The sequence below is a fragment of the Scyliorhinus torazame genome, chromosome 24 (genome assembly GCF_047496885.1).
Source record: "Scyliorhinus torazame isolate Kashiwa2021f chromosome 24, sScyTor2.1, whole genome shotgun sequence".
NCBI lineage: Eukaryota > Metazoa > Chordata > Chondrichthyes > Carcharhiniformes > Scyliorhinidae > Scyliorhinus > Scyliorhinus torazame.
The window spans coordinates 16,228,021-16,253,490 of NC_092730.1; the positions used below are offsets into that span (position 1 = coordinate 16,228,021).

The 25,470-nt window shown below is 53.2% G+C and overlaps 1 protein-coding gene across 1 annotated transcript in view; it reads left to right on the top strand.

Annotated features, from left to right (window-relative positions):
- Window positions 1-233: 233 nt before the first annotated feature.
- Window positions 234-25,470, top strand: part of LOC140399921 (heterogeneous nuclear ribonucleoprotein U-like protein 2) — a 35,101-nt gene continuing 9,864 nt past the window's right edge. Inside the window, exons 1-10 of the mRNA XM_072489404.1 lie at window positions 234-886; window positions 11,906-12,080; window positions 13,183-13,262; window positions 14,191-14,330; window positions 14,712-14,811; window positions 14,929-15,041; window positions 19,414-19,677; window positions 22,572-22,694; window positions 23,640-23,768; window positions 25,149-25,317. Of these exons, the coding sequence (XP_072345505.1) occupies window positions 370-886; window positions 11,906-12,080; window positions 13,183-13,262; window positions 14,191-14,330; window positions 14,712-14,811; window positions 14,929-15,041; window positions 19,414-19,677; window positions 22,572-22,694; window positions 23,640-23,768; window positions 25,149-25,317 (1,810 nt within the window). The 5' untranslated portion in view covers window positions 234-369. The remainder of the gene's footprint in view (window positions 887-11,905; window positions 12,081-13,182; window positions 13,263-14,190; window positions 14,331-14,711; window positions 14,812-14,928; window positions 15,042-19,413; window positions 19,678-22,571; window positions 22,695-23,639; window positions 23,769-25,148; window positions 25,318-25,470) is intronic.

Below are 25,470 nucleotides of genomic sequence, written 5' to 3' on the forward strand. Positions count from 1 at the left end.
GGCGTCCCCCATTGGCGGAGGCTGGGGAGCAATCAGGGGGGGAGGGAGGCACCCCCATGAGCCGACGCAGCGGATTGGCCGGCGGTTCAGCGGGCCCGCCCAGGCGTGGGAGGGCGGCGGCCAATGGGGGAGCACGTAACAAGGTGGTGTCGGGTAAGGGAGGGGGGGGGGGGGGGGGAGGGGAGGGGGAAAAGGCGCGGAGCCGAGCGGCGCTGAGGCGGAGGCGACGCCATTTTGTTTTTTTTTGAAAGTTGGGCCGTTGGCCGGCGGTTAAAATTCGAAAAGGACGCCCGCCGCCGCGCGAGCCCCCCGGGGTTGTTTTTTTAAAAAATAAAATTAAATACATTTTAATTTCCTTCGCCTCCCGCGATGGACGTGAAGAAGATGAAGGTGGCCGAGCTGCGGCAGGAGCTGCAGGAGCGCAGCCTCGACACCCGCGGCCTGAAGGCAGAGCTGGCCCAGCGGCTGCAGGAGGCCCTGGACGCCGAGCTGCTGTCCGAGGACGGCGGCCCCAGCCGGGTGTACACCCCCAGGGCGGCGGGAGACGCCGACGACGACGACGACGACGAGGAGGACGAAGACGAGGAAGAGGACCAGTTGCTGGCCGACGAGGAGGAGGAGGAGGGAGCCGAAGCCTCGGCCTCGAGTGAGACGGCCGGCCGCCGCGGGGAGGCCAAGGGCCGGCCGGGCGCCGCCGGCGAGCCCGGGGACGAGGCGGGGCCTAGCGCGGGAGAGGCCCAGGAAGAGGAGGCGGCGGCGGCGGAGGAGGAGAAGACGCCGGCGGCCGCGCTGATGGAGGTGCAGGAAGCGGCCGCTGACGGGGTGACGCCCGAGAGCCCCGAGCAGAACGGGGAGGAGAAGGCCCCGGAGCAGCGGGAGCAGGCCGGTAAGGCGCGGGGGCCGCCGGGATGCTGGAGGACTGGCGCTGACCTCCCGCTCCGACTGTACTGCGCTTGCGCTGTGACTAGTGTTAGTCTGAAGACGGGTTGTTCTCTTACTGTAGTGTCAGTCTGAAGGGGGTTTGCGCTCTGACTGTAGTGTCAGTCTGAAGGGGGTTTGCGCTCTGACTGTAGTGTCAGTCTGAAGGGGTTTGCTCTCTGACTGTAGTGTCAGTCTGAAGGGAGGGTTGCGCTCTGACTGTAGTGTCAGTCTGAAGGGGGTTTGCGCTCTGGCTGTAGTGTCAGTCTGAAGGGGGTTTGCGCTCTGACTGTAGTGGCAGTCTGAAGGGGGTTTGCGCTCTGACTGTAGTGTCAGTCTGAAGGGGGTTTGCGCTCTGACTGTAGTGTCAGTCTGAAAGGGGTTTGCGCTTTGACTGTAGTGTCAGTCTGAAGGGGGTTTGCGCTCTGGCTGTAGTGTCAGTCTGAAGGGGGTTTGCGCTCTGACTGTAGTGGCAGTCTGAAGGGGGTTTGCGCTCTGACTGTAGTGTCAGTCTGAAGGGGGTTTGCGCTCTGACTGTAGTGTCAGTCTGAAGGGGGGTTTGCGCTCTGACTGTAGTGTCAGTCTGAAGGGGGTTTGCGCTCTGACTGTAGTGTCAGTCTGAAGGGGGTTTGCACTCTGACTGTAGTGTCAGTCTGAAGGGGGTTTGCGCTCTGACTGGTGTCAGTCTGAAGGGGGTTTGCGCTGACTGTAGTGTCAGTCTGAAGGGGGGTTTGCGCTCTGACTGTAGTGTCAGTCTGAAGGGGGTTTGCGCTGACTGTAGTGTCAGTCTGAAGGGGGGTTTGCGCTCTGACTGTAGTGGCAGTCTGAAGGGGGTTTGCGCTCTGACTGTAGTGTCAGTCTGAAGGGGGTTTGTGCTCTGACTGTAGTGGCAGTCTGAAGGGGGTTTGCGCTCTTGACTGTAGTGTCAGTCTGAAGGGGGTTTGCCCTCTGACTGTAGTGGCAGTCTGGAGGGGAGGGGGGGGTGACTCGTGTCAGTCTGAAGGGGGTTTGCGCTGACTAGTGTCAGTCTGAAGGGGTTTGCTCTCTGACTGTAGTGTCAGTCTGAAGGGAGGGTTGCGCTCTGATTGTAGTGTCAGTCTGAAGGGGGTTTGCGCTCTTGACTGTAGTGTCAGTCTGAAGGGGGTTTGCCCTCTTGACTGTAGTGGCAGTCTGGAGGGGAGGGGGGGGTGACTCGTGTCAGTCTGAAGGGGGTTTGCGCTGACTGTAGTGTCAGTCTGAAGGGGGTTTGCGCTGACTGTAGTGTCAGTCTGAAGGGGTTTGCTCTCTGACTGTAGTGTCAGTCTGAAGGGAGGGTTGCGCTCTGACTGTAGTGTCAGTCTGAAGGGGGTTTGCGCTCTGACTAGTGTCAGTCTGAAGGGGGTTTGCGCTCTGACTGTAGTGGCAGTCTGAAGGGGGTTTGCGCTCTGACTGTAGTGGCAGTCTGAAGGGGGTTTGCGCTCTGACTGTAGTGTCAGTCTGAAGGGGGTTTGCGCTCTGACTGTAGTGTCAGTCTGAAGGGGGGTTTGCGCTCTGACTGTAGTGTCAGTCTGAAGGGGGTTTGCACTCTGACTGTAGTGTCAGTCTGAAGGGGGTTTGCGCTCTGACTGGTGTCAGTCTGAAGGGGGTTTGCGCTGACTGTAGTGTCAGTCTGAAGGGTTTGCGCTGACTAGTGTCAGTCTGAAGGGGGTTTGCGCTGACTAGTGTCAGTCTGAAGGGGGTTTGCGCTGTGACCAGTGTCAGTCTGTAGGGGGGGTTGCTCTCTGACTAGTGTTAATCTGAAGGGAATTTGCTCTCTGACTGTAGTGTCAGTCTGCAGTGGGTTTGCGCTCTGACTAGTGTCAGTCTGAAGGGGTTTGCTCTCTGACTAGTGTCAGTCTGAAGGGGGTTTGGGCTCTGACTAGTGTCACTCTCTCTTGACTAGTGTTGCTCTCTCTGACTAGTGTTAGTCTGTAGGGGGGTTGCTCTCTGTGACTAGTGTCAGTCTGAAGGGAGTTTGCACTGTGACTAGTGTCAATCTGAAGGGGATTTGCTCTCTTGTGACTATTGTCAGTCTGAAGGGGGTTTGCTCTCTGTGACTAGTGTCAGTCTGAAAATGGGTTGCTCACTGACTGCAGTGTCAGTCTGAAGGTGGTTTGCCCTCTGACTGTAGTGGCAGTCTGTAGGGGGGGGGGGGTTGCTCTCTAACTCGTGTTAGTCTGTAGGGAATTTGCTCTCTGACTGTAGTGTTAGTCTGAAGTGGGTTTGCACGCTCTGACTGTAGTGTCAGTCTGAAGGGGGGTTTGCGCTCTGACTGCAGTGTCAGTCTGAAGGGGGTTTGCGCTCTGACTGTAGTGTCAGTCTGAAGGGGGTTTGCGCTCTGACTGTAGTGTCAGTCTGAAGGGGGTTTGCGCTCTGACTGGTGTCAGTCTGAAGGGGGTTTGCGCTCTGACTGTAGTGTCAGTCTGAAGGGGGGGTTTGCGCTCTGACTGTAGTGTCAGTCTGAAGGGGACTTGGGCTATGACTAGTGTCAGTCTGAAGGGGACTTGGGCTATGACTATGTCAGTCTGAAGGGGGTTTGCTCTCTGTGACTAGTGTCAGTCTGTAGGGGGGTTTGCGCTGTGACTGTAGTGTCAATCTGAAGGGGATTTGCTCTTGTGTGACTAGTGTTAGTCTTAAGGGAATTTGCTCTCTCTGACTGCAGTGTCAGTCTGAAGTGGGTTTGCACTCTGACTAGTGTCAGTCTGAAGGGGGTTTGGGCTCTGACTGTAGTGTCAGTCTGAAGGGGGTTTGCGCTGACTGTAGTGTCAGTCTGAAGGGGTTTGCTCTCTGACTGTAGTGTCAGTCTGAAGGGAGGGTTGCGCTCTGACTGTAGTGTCAGTCTGAAGGGGGTTTGCGCTCTGACTAGTGTCAGTCTGAAGGGGGTTTGCGCTCTGACTGTAGTGGCAGTCTGAAGGGGGTTTGCGCTCTGACTGTAGTGGCAGTCTGAAGGGGGTTTGCGCTCTGACTGTAGTGTCAGTCTGAAGGGGGTTTGCGCTCTGACTGTAGTGTCAGTCTGAAGGGGGGTTTGCGCTCTGACTGTAGTGTCAGTCTGAAGGGGGTTTGCACTCTGACTGTAGTGTCAGTCTGAAGGGGGTTTGCGCTCTGACTGGTGTCAGTCTGAAGGGGGTTTGCGCTGACTGTAGTGTCAGTCTGAAGGGTTTGCGCTGACTAGTGTCAGTCTGAAGGGGGTTTGCGCTGACTAGTGTCAGTCTGAAGGGGGTTTGCGCTGTGACCAGTGTCAGTCTGTAGGGGGGGTTGCTCTCTGACTAGTGTTAATCTGAAGGGAATTTGCTCTCTGACTGTAGTGTCAGTCTGCAGTGGGTTTGCGCTCTGACTAGTGTCAGTCTGAAGGGGTTTGCTCTCTGACTAGTGTCAGTCTGAAGGGGGTTTGGGCTCTGACTAGTGTCACTCTCTCTTGACTAGTGTTGCTCTCTCTGACTAGTGTTAGTCTGTAGGGGGGTTGCTCTCTGTGACTAGTGTCAGTCTGAAGGGAGTTTGCACTGTGACTAGTGTCAATCTGAAGGGGATTTGCTCTCTTGTGACTATTGTCAGTCTGAAGGGGGTTTGCTCTCTGTGACTAGTGTCAGTCTGAAAATGGGTTGCTCACTGACTGCAGTGTCAGTCTGAAGGTGGTTTGCCCTCTGACTGTAGTGGCAGTCTGTAGGGGGGGGGGGTTGCTCTCTAACTCGTGTTAGTCTGTAGGGAATTTGCTCTCTGACTGTAGTGTTAGTCTGAAGTGGGTTTGCACGCTCTGACTGTAGTGTCAGTCTGAAGGGGGGTTTGCGCTCTGACTGCAGTGTCAGTCTGAAGGGGGTTTGCGCTCTGACTGTAGTGTCAGTCTGAAGGGGGTTTGCGCTCTGACTGTAGTGTCAGTCTGAAGGGGGTCTGCGCTCTGACTGGTGTCAGTCTGAAGGGGGTTTGCGCTCTGACTGTAGTGTCAGTCTGAAGGGGGGGTTTGCGCTCTGACTGTAGTGTCAGTCTGAAGGGGACTTGGGCTATGACTAGTGTCAGTCTGAAGGGGACTTGGGCTATGACTATGTCAGTCTGAAGGGGGTTTGCTCTCTGTGACTAGTGTCAGTCTGTAGGGGGGTTTGCGCTGTGACTGTAGTGTCAATCTGAAGGGGATTTGCTCTTGTGTGACTAGTGTTAGTCTTAAGGGAATTTGCTCTCTCTGACTGCAGTGTCAGTCTGAAGTGGGTTTGCACTCTGACTAGTGTCAGTCTGAAGGGGGTTTGGGCTCTGACTGTAGTGACAGTCTGAAGGGGGCTTGCTCTGTGACTAGTGTAGTCTGTAGGGGGGATGCTCTCTGTGACTAGTGTTAGTCTGTAGGGGGGTTTGCGCTGTGACTAGTGTCAATCTGAAGGGGATTTGCTCTCTGTAGTGTCAGTCTGCAGTGGGTTTGTACTCTGACTAGTGTCGGTCTGAAGGGGGTTTGGGCTCTGACTAGTGTCACTCTCTCTTGACTAGTGTTGCTCTCTCTGACTAGTGTTAGTCTGTAGGGGGTTGCTCTCTGTGACTATTGTCAGTCTGAAAATGTGTTGCTCACTGTGACTGCAGTGTCAGTCTGAAGGTGGTTTGCCCTCTGACTGTAGTGGCAGTCTGTAGGGGGGGGTTTGCTCTCTAACTCGTGTTAGTCTGTAGGGAATTTGCTCTCTGACTGTAGTGTTAGTCTGAAGTGGGTTTGCACGCTCTGACTGTAGTGTCAGTCTGAAGGGGACTTGGGCTATGACTGTAGTGTCAGTCTGAAGGGGACTTGGGCTATGACTAGTGTCAGTCTGAAGGGGGTTTGCTCTGTGACTAGTGTTAGTCTGTAGGGGGGTTTGCGCTGTGACTGTAGTGTCAATCTGAAGGGGATTTGCTCGTGTGACTAGTGTTAGTCTTAAGGGAATTTGCTCTCTGTGACTGTAGTGTCAGTCTGAAGTGGGTTTGCACTCTGACTGTAGTGTCAGTCTGAAGGGGATTTGGGCTCTGACTGTAGAGACAGTCTGAAGGGGACTTGGGCTATGAGTGTAGTGTCAGTCTGAAGGGGGCTTGCTCTGTGACTAGTGTCAGTCTGTAGGGGGGTTTGCGCTGTGAGTAGTGTCAATCTGAAGGCAATTTGGGCTATGACTGTAGTGTCGGTCTGAAGGGGACTTGGGCTATGACTAGTGTCACTCTCTCTTGACTAGTGTTGCTCTCTCTGACTAGTGTTAGTCTGTAGGGGGTTGCTCTCTGTGACTATTGTCAGTCTGAAAATGGGTTGCTCACTGTGACTGCAGTGTCAGTTTGAAGGTGGTTTGCCCTCTGACTGTAGTGGCAGTCTGTGGGGGGGGTTTGCTCTCTAACTCGTGTTAGTCTGTAGGGAATTTGCTCTCTGACTGTAGTGTTAGTCTGAAGTGGGTTTGCACGCTCTGACTGTAGTGTCAGTCTGAAGGGGACTTGGGCTATGACTGTAGTGTCAGTCTGAAGGGGACTTGGGCTATGACTAGTGTCAGTCTGAAGGGGTTTGCTCTCTGACTGTAGTGTTAGTCTGAAGGGGTTTGCTTTCTGACTAGTGTCAGTCTAGGGGGTTTGCTCTCTGACTAGTGTCAGTCTGAAGGGGGTTTGTGCTGTCACTAGTGTCAATCTGAAGGGGGTTTGCTCTCTTGTGTGACTAGTGTCAGTCTGAAAAGGGTTTGCTCACTGACTGTAGAGTCAGTCTGAATGTGGTTTGCCCTCTGACTAGTGACAATCTGAAGTGGGGTTGCTCTCTCTGACTAGTCAGTCTGAAGGGGCTTTGCTCTCTGTGACTAATGTCAGTCTGAAGGGGGTTTGTGCTCTGACTGTCGTGTCAGTCTGAAGGGGGGTTGCTCTCTATGACCAGTTTCAGTCTGAAGGGGGTTTGTGCTCTGACTGTCGTGTCAGTCTGAAGGGGGGTTGCTTTCTCTGACTAGTTTCAGTCTGAAGGGGGTTTGGGCTCTCTCTGGCTAGTGTCAGTTTGAAGGGGGTTTGCGCGCTCGACTAGTATCTATCCAATGAGGTTCACAATGTGACTAGTGTCAGCTGAAGCGGTTTCTTAATCAGATTTACACTAACTGTAGTGGGAGAAGTCTGCTCTGCCATTCAATAAGTTCATGGCCGTTACGATGTTGCTCACGTTCACTCTCCCGCCCTTTCCCCATAACCCTTGACTCCCTTTCTGATCAATAATCTAACAATCTCAGCCGTAAATATACACAAGGACACTTGGAGTTTCAAAGCCTCGCAACCCTCGGATAAGAAATTCCTCCTCATCGCAGTCATACAGGGGCACCTCTTTATTCTTGAGGCTATGCCCTCTGGTCTGAGACCCTGCCATGAGGGGAAACATCGTCTCAGCATTTACCCTGTCAAGTCTCTTAATAATCTGAAATGTTTCAATGAGATCACCCCTCATTCTTCTAAACTCCCAATGAGTCCTGACCTGTCTAACCTTTTGCTCAAGAAACAATCCCTCCATCCCGCGGATCATCCCACTGAAACTTCTCTGAACCCCCTCCAACAAAACAATACCTTTCCTTAACTGTGGAGACCAAAACTGCTCTCAGTACTCCATATGGTCTCACCAGTATCTTGTACAGTTGCAGCAAGACTTCGCGACTCTCCTTGAAATAAGGACCAACATTCCATTAGCCTTCCTCATTACCTGCTACACCAATGTCCTAGCTTCCTGTGTGCCGTGCACAAGTATCCTCAAGTCCCTCTGTTGCACCTTTCTGCAGAAGTTCTCTATTTAAATAACACTTTGTTCTCCCTTCCAAAATGAACAACTTCACATTTTCCCACATTATACTCCAGGTGCCAACTTCTGGCCCACTTACTTAATCAATCAATATTTCTTGGCAAAATGGGCAGCACGGTGACACAGTGGTAGCCCTGCTGCCTCACGGCGCCGAGGTCCCAGGTTCGAATCTGGGTCACTGCCCGTGTGGAGTTTGCACATTTCCCCCCGCGTTTGCGTGGGTTTTGCCCCCACAACCCAAAAAGATGTGCAGGGTAGGTGGATTGGCCATGCTAAATTGCCCCTTAATTGGAAAATATGAATTACTCTAAATTTATTTTTAAAAAATATTTCTTGGCGCTTTCCACCTATTTTGTGTCATCTGCAAATTTGACGACAGTACATTAGTTCACTTCCTCCAAGTCATTCATATGTATTGCAAACAAGGGCGGCACGGTTGCCCAGTGATTAGTACCGCTGCCTCACGTCGCTGAGGACCCGGGTTCGATCCCGGCCCCGGGTCACTGTCCATGTAGAGTTTGCACATTCTCCCCGTGTCTGCGTGGGTCGAACCCCCACACCCCAAAGATGTGCAGGGTAGGCTAAATTGCCCCTTAATTGGAAACATTAAAAAATATATGTATATATTACAAACAGTTATGGCCCCAACACTGATCCCTGTGGTACGCCACTAACTACAGGTCGCCAACTGTAAAATAACCCCTTATCCAACTCTGTTTCCTGCCCATTACCCAATTCTCCCTCAATGCCAGTTTTGTCAAAGTCAATATTTTCCCGCTTCTGTAGTAGAAAGACAATCGTTAAGACAGAATAACAAGCTTTATTGTCGAAAACAACTGCATTCAGTAATGGCTGAAACTTGAAGTCAGAGAGCAGTCAACAAAACTGCTGAGTCTTTCACAAGTTCCGCGCTTTCGCGGAGAATTAGCTCAATATTTATACATTATCTTTATCAAGATTATGTGACAACAGTATGGTCAGGTGTTTGATCGGAAATACAAACGGAAGCAAAGACCAGACCATGTTTGGTCATATCACTCATACCATTATTTAGTCCTCGGAGGGAACATTGAAAGGTCAGAATAGATTTGTTTCTTCCTGAACTTATCTTGTTTTAAATTCCTACGGCCCTGGGTTATGACGAGTTAGTTTTATCAGGAGTTGCCGAGGTCCGGTGTTTTGGAATGGCTCAATCTTCGCTGATCATTTCAGACTTCAAGTTATGCAGAGTTGGCCTATGGCCATACTAGCCTGAAAATGGTTCGGGCAGCATTCTTTACCTGGGCCTGGGGAGCTGGAATGAGTAGTTTCAGTCTTTCTTGTATAGTATCAAACCTTCTGACCAGCCTTCCCATTGACCAGTTTTCCCATCATGCCATGACTTAATTCGTACCATATCACAAGTTCACTACCTCCTAGTCCAGGATTCTCTAAAGGTAAACTTGCAGGTTGAGTCCGTAATTAAGAAAGCAAATGCAATGTTGTCATTTATCTCAAGAGGCTTGGAATATAAAAGCAGGGATGTACTTCTGAAGCTTTATAAAGCATTAGTTAGGCCCCATTTAGAATACTGTGAGCAATTTTGAGCCCCACACCTCAGGAAGGACATACTGGCACTGGAGCGGGTCCAGCGGAGATTCACACGGATGAACCCAGGCATGGTAGGCCTAACGTCTGAGGATCCTGGGATTATATTCATTGGAGTTTAGGAGGTTGAGGGGAGATCTAATAGAAACTTACAAGATAATGAATGGCTTAGATAGGGTGGATGTAGGGAAGTTGTTTCCATGAGCAGGGGAGACTAGGACCCCGGGGCACAGCCTTAGAATAAAAGGGAGTCACTTTAGAACAGAGATGAGGAGAAATTTCTTCAGCCAGAGAGTGGTGGGTCTGTGGAATTCATTGTCACAGAGGGCGGTGGAGGCCGGGACGTTAAGTGTCTTTTTGACAGAAGTTGATAAATTCTTGATTTCTCGAGGAATGAAGGGCTATGGAGAGAGAGCGGGTAAATGGAGTTGAAATCAGCCATGATGGAACGGTGGAGTGGACTCGATGGGCCGAATGGCCTTACTTCCGCTCCTATGTCTTATGGTCTTAACACCTTAGGCTCTCATCTCATGGCAGCCTTTTGTGAGTTACCTTGCTGAATCTTCTAGAAGTCCATATACAACCCAGCAATTGGTTTCCCTCTATCCACTCTGGTTGAGACTCCCTGGAAAAACTCTAATAATTAAGTCGGGCATGATTTCCCGTTCATGAAGCCATGCTGACGATTATGATTATCCAAATGTGCTGCTCTTACTTCCTTACTGATTGATTCCAACAGTTTTCCAACAATAGATGTTCGCCTAATCGGCCTACAGGTGCCTGCTTTTAGCGTCCCTCGCTCTTTGAATAGGAGTGTCACGTTGACAGTTTCCCAATCCCCCGGTACGTCTCCAGAATCCAAGGGCCTTTAAAAAAATTATAACAAGTGCAGCCACTGTCTCTGTCGCTACTTCTTTTAGGATTGTAGGGGGCAAGCCCTCAGGGCCAGGGAACCTAACTGCCATGAGCCCCATTAGTTTGATAATGCTCCCTCTCCAGCGATTTTGATGTGTTTACTTCCTCTTGCACATTCTTGAGCATTAATGGGAGGTTTGAAGTATCGTCCACCATAAAGATGAATGCAAAAGATCTGTTTAACTCCTTGCCAGTTCCTTGATCCCCAGAACTATCTCCCCAGATTCTTTGTTTAAGGGACCTTTGTTCACTATGACTCTCTCTTCCTTTTTAGATGTTTAAAGAAGTCCTTATTTCTCACTCTCATCCACCCTGTAGTGTCAGTCTGAAGGGGTTTCTCACTCTGATCCGCACTATTTACACACTTACTGTAGTGTCAGTCTAAAAGGGTTTCTGTTGGTGTTGGATGACTTTGAACAAATAACAATACTGCACAGGAACAGGCCCTCCGGCCCTCCAAGCCTGTACCGGTCATGATACCACCTGTGGCCAAAACCCTCAGCACTTCCTAGTGCAGTATCCCTCTATGCCCATCCTGTCCATGTATTTGTCGAGATGCCTATTGAACGCCGTTAATGTATCTGCTTCCACAACCTCCCCTGGCAGCGCGTTCCGGGCACTCTGTATATAAAAAAAACAACCTGCCTCTCTTCTGAACTTTGCCCCACGGACCTTAAACCTATGCCCCCTAATGACTAAGTGACTAACCCCTCCACCCTGGGAAAGAGTGCCTGCCCATCCACTCTATCCATGCCTCTGTCAGGTTGCCCCTCAACCTCCTCATTCTAATGAAAATGGTCCACGTCTATTTAGCCCCTTCGCATAGCTAACACCCTCCAGACCAGGCAGCATCCTGGTAAACCTCTTCTGCACCCTCTCCAAAGCCTCCACATCCTTCTGGTAGCGTGCCGACTGACCGGAATTGTGCGCAATATTCCAAGTGTGGCCGTACCAAGGTTCGATACAACTGTAGCATGACTTGCCAATTTATACTCGATGCCCCGTCCAATGGAGGCAAGCATTCCGTCTGCTTTCTTGACTACCTTGTCCACTTGTGTTGCCACTTTCAAAGATCCGTGGACCTGCACGCCCAGATCTCTCCGACTTTCCATATTCCTATGAGTTTTGCCATTTAAGGTATATTTCCCCTGTTTGTTACACCTAGCAAAATGCATTACCTCACATTTGTCCGGATTAAACTCCATTTGCCATTTCTCTGCCCAAGTCTCCAACTTATATATGTCCTGCTGTATCCTCTGACAATCCTCAACACTATCTGCCACTCCACCAACCTCGGTATCATCCCCGATCTTACTAATCAGACCAGCTACGTTTTCCTCCAACTCGTTTATGTACACCACAAACAACAGAGGCCCCAGCACCGATCCCTGTGGAACACCACTCGTCACAGCCTTCCATTCAGAAAAACACCCTTCTACTGCTACCCTTTGCCTTCTGTGACCGAGCCAGTTCTGTATCCATCTTGCCACCTCGCCTCTGATCCCGTGTGACTTCACCTTTTGCGCCAGTCTGCCATGAGGCAGCTTGGCAAAGGCTTTACTGAAGTCCATGTAAACAACATCCACCGCCCTCCCCATATCAATTAAGAGCGTGAAGATGTGGGAATGTAGCTAGCTCGCTGTCGGTAACTCTCCCGGTTATAGAATGGTCATGACTCCTGGCTAATCGGCAGCCAGTGTGACCCTATCCACGCTTTTTCTTTTGCAGCGGAGCCGACAGAAAAAACAAACAGTGAGCGGGAGCCTGGAGAAGGAGGCAGCGAGGAGCGAGCTTCCGTCAGCCAGACGCGGCCCCCTGGCAACGAGCGGCGGGGCCAGAAGAGGCGCCACGAGGAACGGGGCCGAGGCTATTACGAATTCAGGGAGGAGACTTACTACAACCGGTGAGCCAGTAACCGGGTGTGACCACTTCAGCGCCTTGGGGTGGTCGGCTGCAGAGTGCGGGTTACTCTCCTGTCCACCAACCCTGATTCCTGTTCTCGCAGCATCTTAACCAAACTGGGTACGGGTTTTGAGGGAGGGAGAATTTGCTGTGGGGAGGGCAAGGGTGTGGTATCAATTGGATATCTCTTACAAACGAGCTGGCACAGAGATGATGGGCTGAATGGCCTCCTGTGCTGTACAATTCTTGTCGCACCATTCTCTCCATGTGGCAACACTTGGCAAACACTGTCTCAGCCTCGGCACTAGATGGAGAATGTTTAAATCCGACTCCTAAAAATAGATTTGCTGACGATGGCATCTAATGTTCACAAGTTAATTATTTCAAAGCATGACACATCCGTAAAGAAGAACTTTTTCCCCCCTCGATTTCCCTAATTTCTCAGTGGGTTTTATAGGGCCAGGATCGCGACCCGAGGGGTGAACACGGTGGATCTGATCACCTGATTTAACTGATCTTGCTGCAGTTGGGCTCGGGATAGAGGCGTAGGGGTGCAGTTTTATCTCCAATGCTGTATTCAGCCTTGCGCACCCGTGCAGACCCACTCTGGAGGGGGTGGCGGCGTCAGGGGACGTTATAAAGAGGGTGGAACATTTGCCAGGGGGTGGGTGGGGAGAGGAGTGAAATGTGGTTAAATATTGACCCTGCAATGTAGCAAGTGTTTTTCCTGTGATTTAACTGCCCCTGAGCAAAACTAATGACATGGGGTGAGTTTAAGCGCCCACATTAATCGAATGCACGGGTCTGATTGCGTGTGATCTGTTGCGCTATAGTGGCGCTCCCTAAAGGTTGTCTGGAGCTAAACAGATGCTGGAGTGGGTCGGTTGGGCCGAATGGCCTGCTTTCCTCTGCGGTAAGTTTAACGCAAAATGTTCGCCCACCTATTCCCCCCCCCCCCCCCCCCCCCCATCTCTTCTCTCCTTTCCCCTCCCGATGACATTGAACTTCAGGTCGGTTCTCGTCTCCTGCCGCTGCGTTGATCTCCCCACGCCCCTGGTTTTTCCGCTCCGTGTATCTTAAGTTGTGTCTGTTGATCCCTACAGGGCCAGGTCCCCGGCGCCTGTGGGGGAGGAGGAGGAGACTGAAGAGGAATTTGACGACAGTTTAGTTTGTCTCGACACCTGTAAGTGCGACGTTCTGTGAGGCCACGGTCAACGTTTACTCTGTCAGTTTAAAAATGGTCTCTTTAATCTTTCCGTTAAGCCAGCGCAGCACGACTTCTGGGGTTTGCAGACGGCTGGATTGGGGGGAGGAGGGGGGTACGGGGTGGCAAATTGAAGACGTGATGATTGTTTGGGTCTCGGGAGTTTGATGTTCATGTACCGGATGGGGAAGAAAAAATAATTCTGGGCAATCAGGCTCCGTTCAGCCAGAGGCCGAAGATGCTTCGTCGAAGGGCCGTCTCTGGAACTCTCGTCGTGGACACCCGTTTTCTGCTGCACCTATTGGAGGCTGGGGCCGGTTGGCAGAGGTTAAAACTGACTTGTGGGGTTTACATTGGCCAGCAGAACAGACCTTGTACCTTACAGGTTCCAGAGCAGGGAGTAGTTCACATTGGCTGCAATGTGCGGCCTTGCTCCCTGGCGCCCCCTGGTCCAGTTAACGTTGATTGTGCCAAACTGAACCACTGGGGTGGCTGCTTAAGATTGGACTGACGGGGCTGGCACGGTGGCGCAGTGGTTAGCACTGTTGCCTCACGGCACTGAGGACCCGGGTTCGATCCCAGACCCGGGTCCCTGTCCGTGTGGAGTTTCACATTCTCCCCGTGCCTGCGTGGGTTTCACCCCCACAACCCAAAGATGTGCAGGTTAGGTGGATTGGCCACGCTAAATTGCCCCTTAATTGGGAAAAAAAATAATTGGGTACTCTAAATTTATTTTCAAAATGATTGGACTGTGACCACGTCTCTATTAACCCGTGGTATTTAATTAAGAGCGGTTTTCGTGTGTCGCCAACTCCAGTGAAGCTGGATCTTGGCCACGCGCACCCGACAGCCTGACTGACCCTTGTGGGTCTGCTGGCTTTTTCACCTCTCCTTTCTCTCCCAACAGATAACTCCGACATTCACTTCCAAGTGGCCAAAGACCGCGTGGGTGGGCAGCCGCTCGCCCCCGAGAAGTTTGCCTACCTGTGGGGCGGTGCACGAGCTACCTACGGGGTGACAAAGGGCAAAGTCTGCTTCGAGGTGAAGGTAAGACCCGCGCTTCCGTGGTGAAGCTTTGGCAGCTGCCACCCCCCCAATCACCACCACCAATGGGAATGTGCCTACGACTCAGGACCAGCAGTGATGCGGCCTGTAGTTGAATTGCCTGTTGACGGGCCTGCTGTCCTCCTGAAGGATGGTCTCTTGGTTCTGACGCTGAAGGGGGATCTATGGGAGTGGGTTTAAGAGAGAGAGAGAGAGAGATGGGACACCATTGCGACGCACCACCTGACGTCAAGCAGGCTCACGTTTGTGTCGCGGTACCCAGTGACTGGGAAACTGGTAGGGTTGAGGTTTGGATTGAGCGGATGCAAACGGCTGTCGCCTACTGACGACGTTAACTGGACGCACTCTTGAATTCCATTTCAGATGACGCAGAAGATACCTGTGAAGCAGATACCTGAGAGCGAAAGTGAGCGCCACCTTGTCCGTGTGGGCTGGTCCCTGGACAGCTCCTCACTGCAGCTGGGTAAGTATCGCCTCTGTCCCTGCTGCACCCGACACTGACCCATCCTCCTCCTCCTCACTGAGCGTTTCCGGTCTTTCCCCCGCCTTTCACTAATGCTAATATTTTAACACGTTGCAGGAGACGGGGAGTTTTCCTATGGATACGATGGAGTAGGGAGAAAGTGGGAAAACTCCAAGCTTGAGGAATATGGAGAGACGTTTGATGAGAATGATGTGATTGGTTGTTTTGCTGTGAGTACTCGGCCGTTCTCTAATTTAAGTAGCTCGTTGTCCTGATTGCAACTGTGCCCCTCTTGGTGTTTTATTCTAAACACCTCGACATTAGTGCTGGGACTAACATCACGTCCTATTTTGGGCGCCTACACTGTCCCCATCAAACACTCCCAGGACAGGTACCGCACGGGGTTAGATACAGAGTAAAGCTCCCTCTACACTGTCCCCATCAAACACTCCCAGGACAGGTACAGCACGGGGTGAGATACAGAGTAAAGCTCCCTCTACACTGTGCCCATCAAACACTCCTGGGACAGGTACAGCACGGGGTTAGATACAGAGTAAAGCTCCCTCTACACTGTCCCCATCAAACACTCCTGGGACAGGTACAGCACGGGGTTAGATACAGAGTAAAGCTCCCTCTACACTGTCCCCATCAAACACTCCCAGGACAGGTACAGCATGGGGTTTGATACAGAGTAAAGCTCCCTCTACACTGTCCCCATCAAACACTCCCAGGACAGGTACAGCACGGGGTTAGGTACAGAGTAAAGCTCCCTCTACACTGTCCCCATCAAACACTCCCGGGACAGGTACAGCACGGGGTCAGATACAGAGTAAAGCTCCCTCTACACTGTCCCCATCAAACTCTCCCAGGACAGGTACAGCACGGGGTTAGATACAGAGTAAAGCTCCCTCTACACTGTCCCCATCAAACACTCCCAGGACAGGTACAGCATGGGGTCAGATACAGAGTAAAGCTCCCTCTACACTCTCCCCATCAAACACTCCCAGGACAGGTACAGCACGGGGTTAGATACAGAGTAAAGCTCCCTCTACACTGTCCCCATCAAACACTCCCAGGACAGGTACAGCACGGGGCTAGATACAGAGTAAAGCTCCCTCTACACTGTCCCCATCAAACACTCCCAGGACAGGTACAGCACGGGGCTAGATACAGAGTAAAGCTCCCTCTTCACTGTCCCCATCAAACACTCCCAGGACAGGTACAGCACGGGGTTGGATACAGAGTAAAGCTCCCTCTACACTGTCCCCATCAAACACTCCCAGGACAGGTACCGCACGGGGTTAGATACAGAGTAAAGCTCCCTCTACACTGTCCCCATCAAACACTCCCAGGACAGGTACAGCACGGGGTGAGATACAGAGTAAAGCTCCCTCTACACTGTGCCCATCAAACACTCCTGGGACAGGTACAGCACGGGGTTAGATACAGAGTAAAGCTCCCTCTACACTGTCCCCATCAAACACTCCTGGGACAGGTACAGCACGGGGTTAGATACAGAGTAAAGCTCCCTCTACACTGTCCCCATCAAACACTCCCAGGACAGGTACAGCATGGGGTTTGATACAGAGTAAAGCTCCCTCTACACTGTCCCCATCAAACACTCCCAGGACAGGTACAGCACGGGGTTAGGTACAGAGTAAAGCTCCCTCTACACTGTCCCCATCAAACACTCCCGGGACAGGTACAGCACGGGGTCAGATACAGAGTAAAGCTCCCTCTACACTGTCCCCATCAAACTCTCCCAGGACAGGTACAGCACGGGGTTAGATACAGAGTAAAGCTCCCTCTACACTGTCCCCATCAAACACTCCCAGGACAGGTACAGCATGGGGTCAGATACAGAGTAAAGCTCCCTCTACACTGTCCCCATCAAACACTCCCAGGACAGGTACAGCACGGGGTTAGATACAGAGTAAAGCTCCCTCTACACTGTCCCCATCAAACACTCCCAGGACAGGTACAGCACGGGGCTAGATACAGAGTAAAGCTCCCTCTACACTGTCCCCATCAAACACTCCCAGGACAGGTACAGCACGGGGCTAGATACAGAGTAAAGCTCCCTCTACACTGTCCCCATCAAACACTCCTGGGACAGGTACAGCACGGGGTTAGATACAGAGTAAAGCTCCCTCTACACTGTCCCCATCAAACACTCCCAGGACAGGTACAGCATGGGGTTTGATACAGAGTAAAGCTCCCTCTACACTGTCCCCATCAAACACTCCCAGGACAGGTACAGCACGGGGTTAGGTACAGAGTAAAGCTCCCTCTACACTGTCCCCATCAAACACTCCCGGGACAGGTACAGCACGGGGTCAGATACAGAGTAAAGCTCCCTCTACACTGTCCCCATCAAACTCTCCCAGGACAGGTACAGCACGGGGTTAGATACAGAGTAAAGCTCCCTCTACACTGTCCCCATCAAACACTCCCAGGACAGGTACAGCATGGGGTCAGATACAGAGTAAAGCTCCCTCTACACTGTCCCCATCAAACACTCCCAGGACAGGTACAGCACGGGGTTAGATACAGAGTAAAGCTCCCTCTACACTGTCCCCATCAAACACTCCCAGGACAGGTACAGCACGGGGCTAGATACAGAGTAAAGCTCCCTCTACACTGTCCCCATCAAACACTCCCAGGACAGGTACAGCACGGGGCTAGATACAGAGTAAAGCTCCCTCTACACTGTCCCCATCAAACACTCCCAGGACAGGTACAGCACGGGGTTGGATACAGAGTAAAGCTCCCTCTACACAGTCCCCATCAAACACTCCCAGGACAGGTACCGCACGGGGCTAGATACAGAGTAAAGCTCCCATCTACACTGTCCCCATCAAACACTCCCAGGACAGGTACAGCACGGGGTGAGATACAGAGTAAAGCTCCCTCTACACTGTGCCCATCAAACACTCCTGGGACAGGTACAGCACGGGGTTAGATACAGAGTAAAGCTCCCTCTACACTGTCCCCATCAAACACTCCTGGGACAGGTACAGCACGGGGTTAGATACAGAGTAAAGCTCCCTCTACACTGTCCCCATCAAACACTCCCAGGACAGGTACAGCATGGGGTTTGATACAGAGTAAAGCTCCCTCTACACTGTCCCCATCAAACACTCCCAGGACAGGTACAGCACGGGGTTAGGTACAGAGTAAAGCTCCCTCTACACTGTCCCCATCAAACACTCCCGGGACAGGTACAGCACGGGGTCAGATACAGAGTAAAGCTCCCTCTACACTGTCCCCATCAAACTCTCCCAGGACAGGTACAGCACGGGGTTAGATACAGAGTAAAGCTCCCTCTACACTGTCCCCATCAAACACTCCCAGGACAGGTACAGCATGGGGTCAGATACAGAGTAAAGCTCCCTCTACACTGTCCCCATCAAACACTCCCAGGACAGGCACAGCACGGGGTTAGATACAGAGTAAAGCTCCCTCTACACTGTCCCCATCAAACACTCCCAGGACAGGTACAGCACGGGGCTAGATACAGAGTAAAGCTCCCTCTACACTGTCCCCATCAAACACTCCCAGGACAGGTACAGCACGGGGCTAGATACAGAGTAAAGCTCCCTCTACACTGTCCCCATCAAACACTCCCAGGACAGGTACAGCATGGGGTCAGATACAGAGTAAAGCTCCCTCTACACTGTCCCCATCAAACACTCCCAGGACAGGCACAGCACGGGGTTAGATACAGAGTAAAGCTCCCTCTACACTGTCCCCATCAAACACTCCCAGGACAGGTACAGCACGGGGCTAGATACAGAGTAAAGCTCCCTCTACACTGTCCCCATCAAACACTCCCAGGACAGGTACAGCACGGGGTTGGATACAGAGTAAAGCTCCCTCTACACTGTCCCCATCAAACACTCCCAAGACAGGTACAGCACGGGGTTAGATACAGAGTAAAGCTCCCTCTACACTGTCCCCATCAAACACTCCCAGGACAGGTACAGCACGGGGCTAGATACAGAGTAAAGCTCCCTCTACACTGTCCCCATCAAACACTCCCAGGACAGGTACAGCACGGGGTTAGATACAGAGTAAAGCTCCCTCTACACTGTCCTCCATCAAACACTCCCAGGACAGGTACAGCACGGGGCTAGATACAGAGTAAAGCTCCCTCTACACTGTCCCCATCAAACACTCCCAGGACAGGTACAGCACGGGGTTGGATACAGAGTAAAGCTCCCTTTATACTGTCTCCAATAACATGGCTCAGCCCGTTTCCATTCCTGCCGTTGTTGTATTTCCTACACCAGTTGCCCTGTGGCCCCTCGATGAGATTGCTGATTCGTGCCGAACTGTGGCAGTTTTGTCTGGTGCGTGTCGGGCCCATAGAGACTTGATTGAGTTCATTGGGTCGAGCCCTTGAGAGTAATCGGACACGGGAGACTTTCCTCCCCATCCGTCTGGAGCTGCAATTGTGAACCCCGGTCTGAGAAATAAAGATTGGGGAATCTGTGCATTGGAGCAGTCACAAATCTCACCCGAGATTTGGGGCGAGGGTTGGAGGTTGTGGTGTTTAGCTGCCTGGAGCCACCTGACCAGTACCGTGTTATCCATTCACAGAACTTTGACAGCGAGGAGGTGGAACTGTCCTTTGTGAAGAATGGAGAGTGCCTCGGCGTGGCTTTCACAGTTAGCAAGGAGTCTCTTGGTGAGCGGGCATTGTTTCCCCACATCCTGTCTAAAAACTGTGCAGTGGAGTGCAACTTCGGCCAGAAGGAGGAACCTTTCTTCCCAGTCCTGGAGGATTACGTGTTCCTCCAGAGTGTACCCCTGGAGGAGCGTGTGCGGGGAGCCGTCGGTCCCAAAACGAAGGAAGAGTGTGAGGTAAGCACCAAATGTACTCTCAGAGGGGGCAGCATGGTGGCGCAGTGGTTAGCATTGCTGCCTACTGCGCTGAGGACCCGGGTTCGAATCGTGGCCCTGGGTCACAGTTTGCACATTCTCCCCGTGTCTGCGTGGATGTGCAGGGTAGGTGGATTGGCCACGCTAAATTGCCCCTTAATTGGAAAAAATAATTGGGTACTCTGAATTTTAAAAAGAAGATGTACTCACAGAATGGTTAGAGCATGGGAGGAAGCAATGCAGCCACTAGCTTCCATGCTGGCTGTCTGCAAGAGCACCTCACCTAGCCCCACTGCCGCCCCACCTTCTCCCCCCTCTGGCCCCCCCGCCTTCCCCCCCCCCCCCCCCCCCCCGGCCCCCCGCCTTCTTCCCCCTCTGCCTTCCCCTGCCATCCCTCGGCCTTCCCCCGCTGTCCCTCGGCCTTCCCCCCCGCCGTCCCTCGGCCTTCCCCCCCCCCCCCCCGCCGTCCCTCGGCCTTCCCCCCCCCCCCGCCGTCCCTCTGCCTCCCCCCCCCCCCGCCGTCCCTCGGCCTTCCCCCCCCCCCCCGCCGTCCCTCGGCCTTCCCCCCGCCGTCCCTCGGCCTTCCCCCCGCCGTCCCTCGGCCTTCCCCCCGCCGTCCCTCGGCCTTCCCCCCCGCCGTCCCTCGGCCTTCCCCCCCCGCCGTCCCTCGGCCTTCCCCCCGCCGTCCCTCGGCCTTCCCCCCCGCCGTCCCTCGGCCTTCCCCCCGCCGTCCCTCGGCCGTCCCCCCGCCGTCCCTCGGCCTTCCCCCCGCCGTCCCTCGGCCTTCCCCCCCGCCGTCCCTCGGCCTTCCCCCCGCCGTCCCTCGGCCTTCCCCCCGCCGTCCCTCGGCCGTCCCCCCGCCGTCCCTCGGCCTTCCCCCCGCCGTCCCTCGGCCTTCCCCCCCGCCGTCCCTCGGCCTTCCCCCCGCCGTCCCTCGGCCTTCCCCCCGCCGTCCCTCGGCCGTCCCCCCGCCGTCCCTCGGCCGTCCCCCCGCCGTCCCTCGGCCTTCCCCCCGCCGTCCCTCGGCCTTCCCCCCCGCCGTCCCTCGGCCTTCCCCCCCGCCGTCCCTCGGCCTTCCCCCCCCCCCCCCCGCCGTCCCTCGGCCTCTCTCTCCCCCCCACCCGCCGTCCCTCGGCCTTCCCCCCCACCGTCCCTCGGCCTTCTGCCTCACTGGTCCCGTCCTTGTTGCGTGTGCAGACGGTGTCCCTGTGTGCGGGCGTGTAGCGTGTTGGGGTGGTTTCCCTGCGTATGAGTGTGTCGCGTTTGGGGGCGGTGTCCCTGTGTATGGGTGTGTCGTGTGTGGGGGCGTTGTCCCTGTGTATGGGTGTGTCGCATGTGGGGGCGGTGTCCCTGTGTATGGGTGTGTCGCGTGTGGGGGCGGTGTCCCTGTGTATGCGTGTGTCGCGTGTAGGGGCGGTGTCCCTGTGTATGGGTGTGTCACGTGTGGGGGCGTTGTCCCTGTGTATGGGTGTGTCGCGTGTGGGGGCGGTGTCCCTGTGTATGCGTGTGTCGCGTGTGGGGGCGGTGTCCCTGTGTATGGGTGTGTCGCGTGTGGGGGCGCTGTCCCTGTGTATGGGTGTGTCGCGTGTGGGGGCAGTGTCCCTGTGTATGGGTGTGTCGCGTGTGGGGGCGGTGTCGCTGTGTATGGGTGTGTCGTGTGTGGGGGCAGTGTCCCTGTGTATGGGTGTGTCGTGTGTGGGGGCAGTGTCCCTGTGTATGGGTGTGTCGCGTGTGTGGGCGGTGTCGCTGTGTATGGGCGTGTCGCGTGTGGGGTTTGTGTCCCTGTGTATGCGTGTGTGGGCGGTGTCGCTGTGTATGGGCGTGTCGTCTGTGAAGGCGTTGTCCCTGTGTATGGACGTGTCGCGTGTGGGGGCGGTGTCGCTGTATATGGGTGTGTCGCGTTTGGGGGCGTTGTCCCTGTGTATGGGTGTTTCGCGTGTGGGGGCGGTGTCCCTGTGTATGGGTGTGTTGCGTGTGGGGGCGGTGTCCCTGTGTATGCGTGTGTCGCGTGTGGGGGCGGTGTCCCTGTGTGTCGCGTGTGGGGGCGGTGTCGCTGTGTATGCGTGTGTCGCGTGTGGGGGCGGCGTCCCTGTGTATGCGTGTGTCGCGTGTGGGGGCGGTGTCCCTGTGTATGTGTGTGTCGCGTGTGGGGGCGGTGTCGCTGTGTATGGGTGTGTCGTCTGTGAGGGCGTTGTCCCTGTGTATGTGTGTGTCGCGTGTGGGGGCGGTGTCCCTGTGTATGGGTGTGTCGCGTGTGGGGGCGGTGTCGCTGTGTCGTCTGTGAGGGCGTTGTCCCTGTGTATGGGTGTGTCGTCTGTGAGGGCGTTGTCCCTGTGTATGGGTGTGTTGCGTGTGGGGGCGGTGTCCCTGTGTATGGGTGTGTCGCGTTTGGTAGCGGTGTCCCTGTGTATGGGTGTGTCGCGTTTGGGGGCGGTGTCCCTGTGTATGGGTGTGTCGTGTTTGGGGGCGGTGTCCCTGTGTATGGGTGTGTCGCGTTTGGGGGCGGTGTCCCTGTGTATGGGTGTGTCGTGTTTGGGGGCGGTGTCCCTGTGTATGGGTGTGTCGCGTTTGGGGGCGGTGTCCCTGTGTATGGGTGTGTCGTGTTTGGTAGCGGTGTCCCTGTGTATGGGTGTGTCGCGTTTGGGGGCGGTGTCCCTGTGTATGGGTGTGTCGTGTTTGGGGGCGGTGTCCCTGTGTATGGGTGTGTCGCGTTTGGGGGCGGTGTCCCTGTGTATGGCTGTGTCGCGTTTGGGGGCGTTGTCCCTGTGTATGGGTGTGTCGCGTGTGAGGGTGGTGTCGCTGTGTATGGTTGTGTTGTGTCTGTTTGTTTATACCCTAGGTTGGGATCATTGTAAAGTACGTGTCTCTCCCTACAGGTTATTCTGATGGTTGGCATGCCGGGTGTGGGTAAGACAACCTGGGTCAAGAAGCATGTTGCTGAGAACCCGGAGAAAAGGTACACCGTACTGGGCACGCACAACATTCTGGATAAGATGAGGGTGAGAGGTGTTGGCTTTATGTTTTATACTCTCTCTTGGGTCATCAGAGATGAGGTCACCTACGGCTTTATTTTTTAAACAATGTAATTTTATTAACATTAAAAATCCAGCAAGGTTTGCAGTAGGAGATTTGTTTCATCTTCTTTGGAGCTCCAACTCAATTCTGAAGTCTTCTGTTCAGGAGACTGAGAGCTTAATCATCCCCTCCCCATTCCCCACGTTGTTCTTGGCAGTGGACTGTGAACACTCTACTTGAATGTGACTAAAATAGCTGCCTTCATGCACCTCCCACCGACTAAAACAAACTGTTCCAGTAACACACACTACTCTCGCACTCCCACAGACATACCAAACAAGCTGGTGTTTCCCGCTGTCCCTCAAGGTCCCCTTTATCTTTAACCTTCCAGACAGTTGTGGAATTTGGTCGGTTTGACAGTTGTCCCAAACCAAACTCCGCTCCCGTAGCAGGTTAACCAACCAGGTTCCAGTTAATCCTGGCACTGCAGTGTCCAAGGACCCCTCGGAGACTTGGGAATTGGTATCCTGAGCTTGTAAGCCAAGCTCAAGCAATAGATAGGCTTGGCTCAGTCAACTGCGTGTTTGAGATCCAAAGCAGGTTTTGAGTGTGCAATCTATAATACTGGAGCAGTACAGCTGTGGAGCGGTGCTTTGTTGGAAGTCCCCCTGTTTGGTGGGTGTAAAAGATCATGGGGCACTATCTGTGGGCTGTATTCCACCCCTCCCTGCCCTTCCTCCCATTCTATACTCACCAACTTTCCTTCCTCAGCCAAGACCACAAGAATAGTGAGCTTTGGAGGGTCGTATGTAGCGCTGTATCCTAGCAGACGTTGGTGCTCTCGGGGGAAGAGGGGAGGAAGGAAACTGTTTAATATGAAAAGTCTTGCGGTGAAAATTCTCAGTGTTGTTTTGTCTCTGTCAAACCAGGTCAAAGGGTTGGAAGGCCCTGAGATGAATGCGGAGCGACGGAATGTTTTGGTCCAGCAGGCGACGCAGTCCTTGAGCAAACTGATCCAGATCGCCGCTTGCAAGAAGCGCAACTACATCCTCGATCAGGTACTGTCCCCCTGAGATGATTGAATATCATTAACACCGCTGTGTCAGTCAAAGAGGGGTGATGGTGCGGGCTTAGAGCAAAAAAAGTGTGTTTAAACAGCGTGCAGTCTACAGAGTTTATTTAAACAGTGCGCTATTACCAACAGTCTACAGAGTCTATTTAAACAGTGCACTATCGCCGACAGTCTACAGAGTCTATTTAAACAGTGCACTACCCTACCGCAGACAGTGTACAGACTCTATTTAAACAGTGCACTACCGCACAGTCTACAGAGTATTTAAACAGAACAGAGTCTCTTAAACTGCACACTGCAGCAAACAAGTCTACAGAGTCTTTTTAAACTGTACACCACAGCAAACAGTCTACATAGTCTAAACAGTCCACGGAGTCCATTTACACTGCACACTACAGCAAACAGTCTACAGAGTCTATTTAATTTTTCGTTTAATTAAAAAAAAATTTTAAAGTACCCAATTAAGGGGCAATTTAGCACGGCCAATCCAGCTACCCTGCACATCTTTGGGTTGTAGTGGCGAAACCCATGCAAACACGGGGAGAATGTGCAAACTCCTCACGGACAGTGACCCAGAGCCGGGATCAATCCTGGGACCTCAGCGCCGTGAGGCAGCAATGATAACCACTGCGCCACCGTGCTGCCCAGAGTCTATTTAAACAGTGCACTACAGCACAGAGTCTACATAAACAGTGCACTACAGCAAACAGTCTACAGAGTCTACTTAAACAGTGCACTACAGCACAGAGAGTCTGTTTAAACTGTACACTGCAGCAAATAGTCTACAGAATCTATTTAAACTACACCAGCAAACAGTCTACAGTGTCTATTTAAACAGCGCACTACTGCAGATAGTCTGCAGAGTCTATTCATTTTAAGGTGAAAAAAAGGAATCCACCCACGACAGCAAACCAAGCTCATGACCAAAACTACAGCAGTGTTTTCCTCTAAAAGCAGGGTGATGTCTCCAGCAGAATGCAGTGAGTGGAGGATACCTAATAAAGTGTGTCACTTCAAGCAATACATTCTCTGCGCACGATTGACGATAGAATAACCTAATCCTCTTGATTCTGGCCTGGAGTGACGGTGTCACCGCGTGCAACATATTGGGGGAGGGGGCACACAAACTATCCCCTTTGTGCTTCGATTCCCTGGGAGTTCCTTCTATCTTTTACCAAATTCCTGACACTCCCTGTGCAGAGCTGCCATTTTACGCATGCTGTCGTCATTGGTTTGCACGTTTACACCACCAGCTCCACCTCTCCCCTCGCAAGAGTTCAGCCACTAGCTCACGTGGGAAGGAGGGTAAGTCGGCCATCCTGACTCTGGGCACTAACATTTTGCCTGTTGCCGGTACCTCTTTCAGGCTAACGTCTACAGCTCGGCTCAGCGGCGGAAGATGATCCAATTCAAAGGCTTTAGCCGCCAGGCTATGGTGATCTGCCCAAGCGATGAGGACTGGAAGACGAGGATGAAGCTGCGGACTGCAGAGGATGGCGAGGATGTGCCAGACTTTGCACTGAATGAAATGAAAGGTGAAGGGAGTTTGGGGGAGGGGGTGCAGGGGGGAGGGGCCGCGGGTGGGCAGAGCCATTGTTCTCTTGGCTGTATTTCTACCGTGAGCTACGGTTACGTCTGCCTTCTCCCCTCCTGGATGTTGTCTAGAACCATCCGGTGCCACCTGTGGC